Here is a 13,825-nt window from a genome sequence, read left to right on the forward strand (position 1 = left end):
AAAATGATGTCTATGTTTATAGAGACTCTAGATTCTACATAAACATAATAATTTGCATGTATATATCCTTTCAAAAACTGTTTATGGAGCACCTATTATTTCCAAGGCACTTTGTTTTCATTACTAAGAATTATCTTGAAGCTTTGTACAGGTCAACTTTCATTTTATTTCTCTTGATACATTTTTATTAACCCTGAAAAAGTACTCTTTAGGGTTGCTAGCAGTGAACTAGAACTATCAGTATGACAGAGTAATGTATTGCATTAAGAAAATAACACTTCCAATCTATTCTACAAATACATGAAAGAAATAGTTAAATAAATCCCCCAAACATTGATAGAAAATAGTCCCTAAAAATGAGTGATCTTAACTAGCAAAGTCAGAGTAGTGATGAACTCAGTGGCACAGAAGTCAAGATGAGAGACTATTACATATTTCAATAATTTAAAATTTTAATGTGCTTTGTGTATATCTGGAAAAATATTTTTTTGAATGCTGATTTTGATAGATGATTTAGGAATGCTAAAAATGCCTATTATTGAACACCCTTTTTTTCATTTCCGACTATGCTTAGGTTTGCAGATTTTGGGCTGCACACTGAGCTTTTATGCATCTGAGGAATATATTGTTCCATTCTTTTCCATCATTTCAAATTTGTACGAATAGTTTTCATTGAAATGTGACTTAAAATATTTTCCTACAGATTAATTTAAAATCTATCAGTCAAAGCCTTTGTGGTACTACAAATCCACTGGACCCCACAACCCAACTCTTTCCTTCAATTAAACTCAACAGATTTATTACAGGCTTCTTGAAGAGAATACTGTGTTTGTTAATGAGAAAGATCTAAAGTTTATATTAAATGTACTCTCTAACTTTGTAGAGTTTATAATCTAATACTACCAAACAGCACTTGCTCACTAGTTTCTTGCTTCTACTATCTCTCCTCTCTGAACTTGTATTCTTGCTACCTAGCTTAGCTTGTGGGAGAAAACATGTTATTTCTTTCTTTATGAACAGTGTACAATTCTTCTTTCAAGTTATTAAAGTTATTTACTCTAAGCACTACATGAAAACATCTGGGGCAGGGAAGAAGGAGAGACAGTGGTAGTTATTATTATTATTATTCTGTTACACCAGTAATTGTGTGATTCTATCCACATCCATGTGGGCATGTTTCTTTATGGTACAGATCATAACGTGACTACTCTTTATTCTAAAGACCAGGACTGCACAACACAGAGCTCGCAAGCCACAAGTGGCTTAACAAAGGATTTTGGCTGTCCTGCAAAAAAACACAGGGCTGCCACTGTGCAGTCTCCTGCTTTTCTCATGACCTGTGGCAAGCAACCATCGTTGGTCTGTCTCCAGTCTTATCTAACTGTGCTCTAAAAAAGTTTAGCTCATTTTAATTTTGGTCCCTACTTACTGTCAAGTTGTGCATGTCTTCAATAGAACCTTGTCCATGTCTTCTAATATATTTTCTACAAATATTGCGCCTAATATGATGGAAGCTATCTTTTCTATCTCTTTGTGTTATATAGATGCTAGTGTTCCCTCTCCCTCTCCTTTTCCAGTCATATATTTCTCATATGATGTCCTTTGTTCTGATTTTATCATGCAGTTCTATATTAGTTAAATGTTGTACTTTATTCATGACAACAATTTTGAAGTCATTGGGGAATTGATTCTCAACATATAGGAAAGAGGGGAGGATATTGAATACTTGGGAAGAAATCACATAAAGATTGATAAACTAACAATTAACTACTGATCTATATGCTTGATTTTCTATCTTTATAACATCTTTATGAGAATAAATAAATTATACACATATTTAGGGCATACTTACTGAAGGTAATAAGCAAGAATCAACAGGGTTTTGCAAAAGATATTTTACTGTAGATCATCATATCTCTAATAGTCATGCAATTGACTGAAAAGTGAAGTGTACTCAAAGTCCCATTCTACTTTTGTTAACTATGAAAAAATGTTTTATCCAATAAGGAAATATGTCACTCAAAAGGCTCTCTTCTAATGAGATGTTATATTCTTTGAAAATAACGGGGAAAAAGTAAAAACAGGTTTAAAGAATTCATCAACTAATGAGCCTGCAAATATCTACTGAATTGAATGGATAAGTTCCTCATCTATTGATAGAAAATAAGAACTAGGCCTTTTTCTTTATTTCCTATTCTTTCCTTACTGATTCCCTTTTAAGGTTTTATCTTTAAAATCAATCTTCTTACTCCTTCCTGAAATATATATTAGTAAAGATATACATTTTAACTGATGCTTGGAAAGGTTTTCTCAACTAATTTAGAAGCTACTTATGGAACTCTTGGATATGCGTGACCCCAATCTATAGCACAGCACCTTTTTTCCTGACTCCCGATCTCCAATAAATTCTTCTCTTATATCAGAACTTGAAAAATGGCAAGATAACATTAGATTTAGAGTGAGAAGATTTGCATTTGCATGCTTGCATCCTACATGCTACCTATGTGACCTTCACTTAACTCTCCATTTTTTTATTTGTGAAATAAAATGAAATGTTTAGAATAAATTATCTCTAAGGTTACTTCCAACACTATATCTGATCCTATAATCTTCCCTTGTCCTAAACTCTTCATCAGTTCATGGATGTGGAAAAAATCTTTACTGGTACTTCAAAAGATTCCTACCCTCTCCCCATCCCCACTGCTAAATTATAAGAGGTTTCCAAGTTGCCTAACTTGGTCTTCTAGGATAGCTACATAAAGTGCAGGTGATAAAGCGTTGGATGTGGGATTAGGAAGATCTGAATTCAAATCCATACTCACTAGCTGTGTGACCATAGGCAAAGACTTAAACTACCTATCTCAGTTTCCCCATATGTAAAATGGGGATAATAATAGGAATAGCACCTACCTTCCAGGGCTGTTGTAGGGATAAAATGAGAATGCACACACATATGTATGTACTTATATGTGTGTGTGTATACACACACACTTTGGAAAACTTACAGCACCATATAAATGCTAGCCATTAGATATTTAAATGGTCCATCTCCAGAAATACACTCTATTACTCCTGATACAGCCTGCTAAAGCTAGTACATTTTCCAGAACCAAATTATCAAGTCAATTATAAATAATTAGTTGTGCTATTTGCTATAAACAGTACTTCTATGCGTATTACCTTAGATGGACACCTGGATATCATTGTTTATATGGTTCAAATGAAATGGCAAACTGCAACCGCAGATAGTTGCCAACAAGCAGTACTGTTTTTAATGACAGAATCTTTCACTCTTAGACCTGTAGAACTAGAAGTGAATTTGGAGGTCTAGCTACTACCCAAAGTATGAATTCTGTTTATAATATACTTAAAAAGATGTTATCTAGTCTTTAATATACAGATTTCTACTGATGAGGAAATTATCCCCAAGGAACTCAAATACATTTTTGCAAACAGTTGTTAGGACACTATCCCTCAAATTCATCTACAATCTTATTAATGTGACTTCTCCTTCATGCAATATGGTTTGCAAACCATCTAAGCTGGCCAATCTTTATAACCCTTATTCCTGAACTACTATTAATTTACCAAGAGGGGTATATCCAAAATGGTGGGGGAATCTTCTCTGAGTTCTCATTATGAGTATATTAATGAAGCTTCTGAGCCATCCATCAATTATCCTTCAATTTTGTCATGTTTCCAAACCTTCTTATTTTTTATCATGAAATTCTTTGAAGATATTCTTTACAATACTTATGGTGTGTTACTTTCTGCTTACATACACTACACAGCTTTTAATTACCCTTTGATTGATCCTCAACTTTTTGAAGACTATAGTGGTACATGACATAACAATTTTGCATCTCTAAGAGGTGCAAAATTTTTATTTTTAAAAATGGATGCTTTCAGGGAGAATATTGGTATCATTAAAAATGGTTTGCAATTTCTCAAAGGCAATCCAACCCACTATTCTCTCATTCTCATTCATATTCTCTGTCTGTCTCTGTCTCTCTCTGTGTCTCTGTCTCTCTGTGTGTCTATGTCTCTGTCACTCTGTCTCTGCCTCTGTTTGTCTCTCTCTCTCTCACACACACACATATATACCACATACACACATGAGCACACACATATATAGATAAGATCTGTAGGTTACCCATTCAACTGTATATCCTAACCTAAATGATAAATATTTGTTATCTACTTGATGTTTTCCCTCTGTGAATAGTTAGGTCAAATTCATATGTGTGATTTTGGTAATCTCAGAGGGAAGACACAATCATTAAGGGGGTCTGAGACAGGCTCTCTTTCGTCTTTCTTTGTATCCCCATCCCTCAGCACAGAACATGGCACATGGCGGGTATTTAATAAATGCTTATTGACAAAAAGGAAGCCAGAGAATTCAGGAGGCTTCCTTGAGGAGGGAGAGCAGCCCAGCTATGGACAGCCAGTAAAAAGGAACAGAGGTGACCTATGAACTTCCTTGTGTGAAGAACAGCAGGAAGGGCAGTATCTCTGGATTGTGGACTGTCTGTAAGGAAGTAAAGTGTAAAATGCTTGAAAAGATAATTGAATCTAATGGGTACACTTAATCTCGTGGGAAATGGGGAACAGTAATTCAGTAATATTTACCAAATTGTGGAGTGACAGGGTAACTTTAGAAAGAACAATTGGAAAACTGAACCAATGATGGACTGGAGTAGAGGTCATCCTGACAGTCTAAGCATGAAATGAGGATGACAAAAGAGGCAGCTATGTGACTAGGAGGAAGATAAGTGTGAGATGTGGAGGTAAAAATAAAATGTGACAATTTATTAGATATGTGGTAGGAGTGAAAGTGAAGAAATCAAGGATGACACCTAGCTCATCAGCCTAAGCAACTTGGAGGATGGTTGTGCCCTTCAAAGTTATATGGAAACATGAGCAAGGGGAGAATTTTGGGGAAAATATAATGAGTTCAATTTTGCATATTTTGGTTTTGAGATGTCTAAAGGACATCTAGTTTGAGATGTCCAGTAGGGAATAGAATAGGTGACACTGTAAAACAGGTGAGAGTTTAAAACTGCAACTGATAGATCTGATAGTCATCTGCATAGAGATGACATTTTTACCCTTGAGAGCTGATGAGATCACTAAGGGAAACAGTAAAGAGAGAGAACAGAAGAGGGAATAAGACAGAACCTTGTGAACATTCATCGCTAGTATGTATGACCAGGATAAAAATTAAGTAAAAGGAAAGAACCAAAATGATTGGTCAGACAGATAGGAGAACCAAGAGAGAAGAGTACCATGAAAGCTCAGAGAAGAAGGAGCATCTTAGATAAGAGGGTAATAAAAGATGTAGAAAGTTGCAGGGATAAAGAAGGGTAAGAACTGGGGAAAAAGCTATTAGATTTGACAATTATAATTTTGGAAAGAGTAGTTTCAATTGAATTTTGAGACTGGAAGCCAAATTATAATGGGGTTATAAAAAAGTGAGTGGAAGTGGAAGAACTAATTACAGGCAGTTTTCTCAAGGAGTTTAATCATGAATGGAAGCGAGATATAGGATAATAGTAGTGAGGATGGTCAGACTGAATGAAGGGGAAACAGAAGTATTACCTATAGAAAGGCTGAAGATCAGTGAGAGTTATGATAATAGATGAGGAAATCTGTTTAACATAGGTTTCTGCAGAGAGGCTTACCTTGACAAGGAGAAAGGCAACCTCTTTATGACATAGGGTTGAAGAAGAAGATGAGGGAAGACATCTTTATGATATGAGATGAGGCATGGAGAAGAGAGGCTTCTTGGTTTATGGACTGACTCAAAATTGTATAGAAAGAAGAGAGCAGTGTAGATCCATTTAGCACAATGGTTCTCAAAATTTGGTTCAGGAACTCCTAGGCGTCCTCAAGACTTTCAGGGGGCCTGCAATAATCAAAACTATTTTCATGACAATATCAGATGTTTTAATTTTCCTTTGGGCAAGAACCAATTACCATATTTAAAATAATCACAACTTCAAAGTGCAAATTTCAATATATTCAGCCACATCAGGGGATTATTTTCACAAAATGGGACCTAGCTGGAGTCAAGTCAACAAGCATTTTTATTAAGTAGCTAATAAGTGCCAAGCACTTGTAAATTCTGGGGATACAAAGAAATGCAAAACAAAAACAATAGTCTCTACTCTCAAAGAGCTTGTAGTCTAAGTCAGGAGAAAACATCTGTAGCTATGCCTTGTCTTGACTCCACTGAACAATATGCCAAGCTTCAGGATAAACTAATCACTTGAAATTTCATCACTATGCAAATTAATTCAGATTTTGATACTCAACATCTTCTTATCTTACTCTCAGTTGCCTCATCCTTCTGATTGCAAAGCTGAAGTGCAGAGGATTAAACTTCTCCCTAAACCTTACAACCTTCTATGTAACTCCATTTTCCATTTGCAGCTCTGTTTGATTTCAGCTCCAGTCAAGACATCATCTGGTGGCTACAAACATTCTTACCCCACTTTTCTGCTTCCTTTCCTATGCTGTTTTTCCTCATTAGATTATAATTTCCTTGAGGGCAGAAGATGTTTTTCTTTTTCTTATCTGTATGCCCAGTGCTTAGCACAGTGTTTGACACACAGTTAAGTACTTAATAAATGTTCATTGAATTGAAGACAGTGTGCAAATAGCTATAAAATAAAATAAAAACAAGATAAATACAGGATAAATTGGAGATAGCCTTAGAGGAAAGCATTAGCTTTAAGGATGATTAGGGAAAATTTCATTCAGAAAGTAGGATTTTAGCTAAAACTTGAAAGAAGCTAGGGAAACTGGGAGGCAGAGGTGAGGAGCTAGAGAATTCCAACCATCAGAAACACTGATAAAAATGCTCATAATCTGAGGAAGAACTATGTTGTGTGATAATGTTTAATATAAAATTTTGGAATAATCTCTTTGATTTCTCTGAAGCAAACTTGGAGAATGCCTCTTCCTATGTCAACAAAAGCCTGCCAGGGCTGCCTTAACATTCCTTAAGAGACCTTTAACCTAAGACACTATCTTGAATAATGGGACATTTTCCATATCTTAATATTTGTAGACATATACTATGTTATGGCATGTTAATGGTAAAGAAAACACAGACATCCTGGGTCGTAATTTCTATGTGAAACTTTGTCAAACTCTGTTATCTTATTGTATTTACAACCTATGCAATTAAGAAATTCCTTTACTAATGGTCTAGTTAGTCACTTATGGAGATCATAAATCTGAAGGACACAGAACACTTCTTTGTCCTAAAACATATTTAAGGCTGCCCAATTCTTTGTATCGGTAGCCAGAACATTTCTGGCTCCATAATGCATTATGTACCATTGTCTTTAATAGGGAATTGATTAATTAATTAATTAAATCATAAAATGTATGCATTTAGTCTGTTGCCTTTTCTTTAACCAAGTTTTCAGGTCAACATGTGCTAGGAAAAACAAGAAGGATGATGTCCCTATATCACAGAATATGGAGAAGGAATTAAAGTATAAAAATAGCGGAAAAGTAGGATTACGTTTAAATGTAGTGTTAGTTCATCTATTTTTATTACATGACCTTCAGAAATGCAGATGTTTATTACTTATAACCTCATCCAAATAACCTTAAACTTACTTTTACTTGTTAGAAGCTTTGGTCATATAATTTGATAAAAAGGAAATTATAGGAAAAGCTTAAAATACAGTTGCAATGAGATTTGGGTATAATTTCTATACTATATCTGTAATAACTTTATTCATTTATCATGGATTTTTGCTGATGTTAAGTCATTTCAGTTGTATCTGATTCCTCATGATTCCATTTGGGATTTTCTTGACAAGGATATTGGAGTTGTTTGCCATTTTCTTCTACAGATTATTTTACAGTTAAGGAAATGGAGACAAATGGGGGTTAAGTGATTTGCTCTAGGTCACAGAGCTAGAAAGCATCTCAGGCAAGATTTGAATTCAGGAAGATGAGTCTTCTTCAATCCAGTCTCAGAACTCTATCTACTGTGCTTACCTAGCTGCCCTTACCAAGGATAAACAAACTTCAATGATGCCTAGAGATTAGAAAAGCTTAACTCTATGAAATTAAAAATGGAGGCTCACAGCCTGAAATGGGAAATGGAACTAAAACCGTCACACTATTTCAGATTTAAAAAGGACCTTGATGGCAATCTAGTTCAAGCCATACCTGAAAAGAATCACTACTACAGCATACCCATTAAGTGATTATTATGCATACATTTGAAGGACATTAATGAAGGCTACTCTACTAACTCTTAAAATAGTTCATTCCCCTTTGGAATAGATCTAAATGTTAGAAAGTGCAATCTAACATTAAGCCTAAATCTGCCTCTTTACAGCTTCCACTGATTTTTATGGTGATAAACAGAACAAATCTGTTCCCTCTTGAAGCTATCAATCATGCACCGCACTAGTCTCTTCTCAGTGTTACACATTCTCTTACAGCATGGATTCAAAGTTCATCATCTTTCAACATCCTCCTCCATATATTACTGAGTTTATCAATATCTTTCCTAAACTGCTGCAACCAAAACTGCACATGGTACTCTAGATGTGTTATGGTTAGGACACAGTACAGAGAGATTATTTCTTTTTATCTCTGAAATCTATACCTCTCGTAATATAGACCAAGGTCACATTAGCTTTTTTGGCTATCATATCAAAATGAAGGACATAGAATACTGAACTTGCAGTCCATTGAAATACCTCAGATATTTTTCTAACAAACTGTTATCTAATCATGCATTTCCTAGTTTGTAAAGTTAGTGATTTGAAACCAAGTGTAAAGCTTCCCAATTTAGTTGAATTAAATTTAAACTTGAGAGGCAATATAATGGATAGTTTCAAGAGACCCCAAGACTTGAGGAGTTCAAGTCCTACACTTGATTCAAGTACACACTGATTATGGGATCTTGGGCAAGTTACCAAATCTTCTCAGTGCTCCTGTCAAGATTAGAAGTGGCAGAGCATGTGTCAATATGTATTGATAAAGGGAATTTTATCACTCTAAGTTCTCTACACCAATGAAATCACATGGTCAAAATTTAATCTTGATTTATCCCAGTTTTATTCTTTCAATACATTTTCACATATATCTAGTATCAGCTATCTCTCCCAGCTTTTTATCACTAGCAAATTTTATAAGAATGTCATCTGTTCCTTTATTGAAGTCAATGATATAAAAGTGTTAAACTACACAGAAACAAGTACAGATTCTTGGAGTTGGAGAATTCCACTTGAAACTTTTCAAGTTGACAATAAAAGCATTATGAAATGCCCTTCAAATCTGACCATTCAAACACCTATAAACCAATTAAACTGAAATATTGTCTAGTCTGTCGGTTCTCAAAGAGTGATCTAGGGATCCTGGAAGGTCATAAGACACTTGGTTAGGGTGTTGCAAGGTTAAAAAAAACAACAACTGTTTTCATAATAAAATTCAGATGTTTTAATTTCTAATATGATAAATATCAATAGATAAACCCACATAAAAAACCTCTCTGGGGTCCTCAATAATTTTTAAGAGTGCAAAGGGGTCCTGGGACCAAATAAATAATTTGAGAACCACTGGCCTAGCCAATATTTCTCCATTTTTCCCATATAAACAATCAGATAATTTGTCAGTTGTTTTTCTAAAACCTAGGTAAACTATATGTATAGCAATTCCCTAAACTAATAATTCAGTGACTGTGCAAATAAAGTGTGGAATAAAGTTAGTTTTAAATGACCAGTTCTGAATAAAACTATGCTAATTGTGAAAAACGCTTTCTTTTCCAGATGGTCACTAACCATATCTTTAATAATCTGTTTTAGAATTCTACCAGGATTCAATGTCAAAATCACTGCTGTATGTATTAAAGAAAATTTTCCCTCTAAAAAATAATCAAGACATTTTCACCCCTACAACAAATAAAAATATACTTATTTTAACATAATTTTTTAGAAATTAAAAATCTCTCATTTTAAAATAAGAAAAATAACCCATTTTCATTAAAATGAATTTTAAAATTGTACAATGAGGAAGATTAACTGAAATAAGAGTTGTACCAGTGCACATAAAATTTAATTAGTAGACTACAATACAGCATTTTAAATGAATCATCTTCATTAAAATTAGATGTCTCACAGTGTCCAAGGTTACTGGCATTATTTGTGAGAAAAAATTATTATATCTTTCCCAAATTACAGTTAAATTTTCTTTGTCTCCTCCCTGCTGAAATCCTGTACATTTTGTGATTATTATCTCATCGCTGAAAAACTGCTTCAACATTTTCACATTTTTTTTGTCAGTATGAACTATGACACTCTTTTTCTGATCTGTACATTAACTTCTTATAATATCATGAATACTTTTAAATTTTTAGTTCCAGTTTTGGATTATCCTCATATACCTTAATCTCTTTGACTCATCAAATACATCTTAATTCAAAAATTTTATTCCCAATTCTGTTATTCTCACTGCGTTCCTACATGCCATTTCAGCTCTAGAGCAGTGTCCAGTTTCAAGCACATACAAATATCATAATAACCTAAGTTAAGAGGAAATATACAACTTAATTATCATTCAATATTCATTGGTAAACTTAAATTTTACAATCATTAGTACTAAACATATACAAAGTATATTTAATAAATATTTACAATACAATGTTACCCTTGAAAAAGGTTAATGTTTCTTAAGTCACCATTTTTCTAAAAGATACTAACAAAGTAATTAACTGTACCCTTAGGTTATTATTCATATAGTCTCAGGAAATTTAAACTATTAACAAATTTAGATGGCATTTCAGCTTCATGACTTACAATTTTCAATAATATTTTTCATACTACAGGGGAAACAAGTAATGATTACCTACACTAAATGGCCTCATAACAAATACTAACACCAAAACTTCCAAACTAAAATTTACATGGAAATATGAATGCTACAAAGAGTAATAATTCACTGGAAATTCAAAATAAATTAATTCTTTCTATTGCTTAGACTTAAGTTAATTCAATTCTTCATCTTAATAATAGTCTCTGGTAATTTAAATCAAATAAGAATTTGTGTATTAATTCAGTGATTTCAAATTTTACAAATGGCACAGCTATAACAATTATATACTTTCAGTATTTAATTAATTAAATTCCTGTGCATAGGCTATAAGATGACCTTACCTTAAATGAACACATGTACTGTCACATAACACAAATTATTTAATGGCTACATTAAGGTAGTCTTATAATGTAACTTTTTAAACCAACTTTAACATAATTAGTAACTGTCTAGTACCAAATTTAACATAGTTGCCTTTTGAAAAATATTTCATTTTCCCTTCTGTTACAAGCACAAAGTTAACTTTTACTTCCATTGGTCAGTCAAATAAATTTTAAGGGAAAAGAAAAAGAACTATTTTTTCTATCCATCTTAGACCACATTTAGGAGAGAAAATCAAAATTTAGAGGTAATATAGTGACATTAACTTTAATGGAAATATAGTACTTGGGATATGGTAAGATATTTTTGTAATACATATAATATGCTTTGATTATTTCATTCTTTCTGTAACTTTAAAATATAAGATTTTAGTGTATTTTACAATGTTATAATTTAACTATTTTCATTGTAATTCAATAATAAAGCAAACAACGAAAGAACTTATGCCTATACATTTTGATATAAAATATCATTTTTAAAATGATACCACTTAGTTTTATATATTTCTACTATTTAAATGAAATACCTTTCAGGACTGTGGGGAGTGTCATCAAAATATGTGTTAGTCTCTCTTCTCTCCTGCCTATTCCTCCTAAATATGAAATAAATAGTAGAAATTTAAGGAATGAATTCTGCTCTAATTATACTATAATTCCAAAGTATCCCAGAAAGTAATTATGTTGGATCATTATCTGTATAGTCATATGAAATATAAGGTATTTCGCCACATATAAAAATATGGCAGAGCTTATATTCCTTTATAAACATTTCCTGTAACTAGAATTCATGCATTCATTATTTTGACAAAGCTACTTGAACACAATTTGATTAAAAACTGCAATCTAAAGGTTTATGAAAGTAAATATTTTTTCCTTAGGTTAAACAATAAGCTTATGTTAACAAAATATATATATATATGTATATATATATAAAACATACACGCACACACACACATATATACATATAAATTCTCTGCTACAAGGTTATTGTTTCAATATGCAAAGGTATACCACAATGGGTTGTAAGCCCTCTGCTCAGTCAGGAGACCTGGCTGACACATAACTGCTGTATAACCCTGGACAAAACATTTTATTTCTTAGTTTTCTGAGAAACTCTGTAAGGCTGTTACTGAGCAGGCATCGAGGGAATATTCTCTTCTGGAGTTCCCTGTGTCAATTAAGGGATAGGTCTAGTCCCTAAGATTATCATTTATAAGATATATTTTTAAATACAAACAAAAATGAAACAAATTAGTAAAAAACTGTAGTGAGATATTCTCATACACTCAAGATGCCAATCACATGAATCCCAGAGGGATTCTATATCAACTATCACAGAAGTGATAGTTTATTTAAACACTGGTTAAGGCAGTATCAATGATCTGTCAATTAAGAAAAATATATTAAGTACCTCCTATGTTTATAACATTTTTGTTAGGCACTAGGAAAATTACAAAGTTAAAGTAATCTCAAAGAGCTTACAGTTAAATAATATGGTCATTCAACAGTTAGCCTCACAGAAAATAGTTTACTATTACAGTCTTTTAGATCAGTATGGATAGCTATAATGAAACAACATATGATAATTATATTGGAGTTATGGAGCTAAATGTTATATGAAGACTAAAGAGGTAGATAATTATTAGAAATGGTCTTAGAAGAATTATGAGTGGAGGTAATATCTGAATTGGGTTTAAAGGAATGGATAGAAGTTCAACAAGAACTCCACACATACATAAAGAATGTAACGCAAGCAAAGACACAGAGGCTAGAGATAGAGAGTACAGTGCAAAAGGGGAAAGACCGATCCAATCATACAGACTAAGAAGAGCAATAATGAGATAAGGCTAAAAAGATAGGTAGTGCCAGTTTAGGTTGGCTTTAAATGAGGGGAAATGAGTTTGAATTGTATTTGAAAGGCAATGGTGCCACTGAAGAGGTGTGAGCAAAGAAATGGCATAATCAGGTCTTTATATAACAAAGATTATCATGGCAGCCCTTATTATGCTAATCAAAAGGTATACTAAAGGGGAAAGTAAAGTCTGGGTGACATTTAAGAAGGCTCTTGCAATAGTCTAAGGAGTGGTAATGAAAGCCGGAACTAAAGTGAAGGAAAGAGGACTAGAGAAAAGGGGATGGATCCAAAAGATGAACCCAAAATTGTACTTTCACCAATTAAATCTCAGAGATAAAAGCAAGAAAAAATACAAAAGAATTCTCAGGTCATGAACATTTGGGCACTATGGGAATGCTAGTGCTGAAAGTTAGAAAGTAAAATCAAAAGGAAGTGATTTTTTTGGGGGGTGAGGGATAATGGACAAGCTGAGTCTGAAATCCCAGTGAGATGTTCAGAAGTAAACCTAGAGCTCATATATGCTGCAACTAGAAATATAGATTTGGAAGTCATATTCATAGACGTTATATTTGTTGCCTCCAGAGTAAATAATATTACCACAGAAGAGCGCATATACAGAGAAGACAATAGGGTTAGATCCTGAGGGTTCATGAACATTTAAACAAATATTTTGATAACATTTCAATACAATTATTTTTATGCATTTAATTCCATACATTTAAATGCATTATTATGAGAAGGAATC

At 33.2% G+C, this 13,825-nt stretch overlaps 1 protein-coding gene across 13 annotated transcripts in view; it reads right to left on the bottom strand.

Annotated features, from left to right (window-relative positions):
• Nucleotides 1–13,825, bottom strand: part of RIMS2 (regulating synaptic membrane exocytosis 2) — an 842,692-nt gene that overhangs the window by 282,088 nt on the left and 546,779 nt on the right. For 11 of the 13 annotated variants that reach the window (XM_072603307.1, XM_072603309.1, XM_072603321.1 and 8 more), the window contains one exon: nucleotides 11,753–11,818. The exons of the other annotated variants lie outside the window; for them this stretch is intronic. In XM_072603307.1, the coding sequence (XP_072459408.1) occupies nucleotides 11,753–11,818 (66 nt within the window). The remainder of the gene's footprint in view (nucleotides 1–11,752; nucleotides 11,819–13,825) is intronic. 13 annotated transcript variants of the gene reach the window in all.

Source organism: Notamacropus eugenii, chromosome 4 (assembly GCF_028372415.1).
Source record: "Notamacropus eugenii isolate mMacEug1 chromosome 4, mMacEug1.pri_v2, whole genome shotgun sequence".
Taxonomy (NCBI): Eukaryota; Metazoa; Chordata; class Mammalia; order Diprotodontia; family Macropodidae; genus Notamacropus; species Notamacropus eugenii.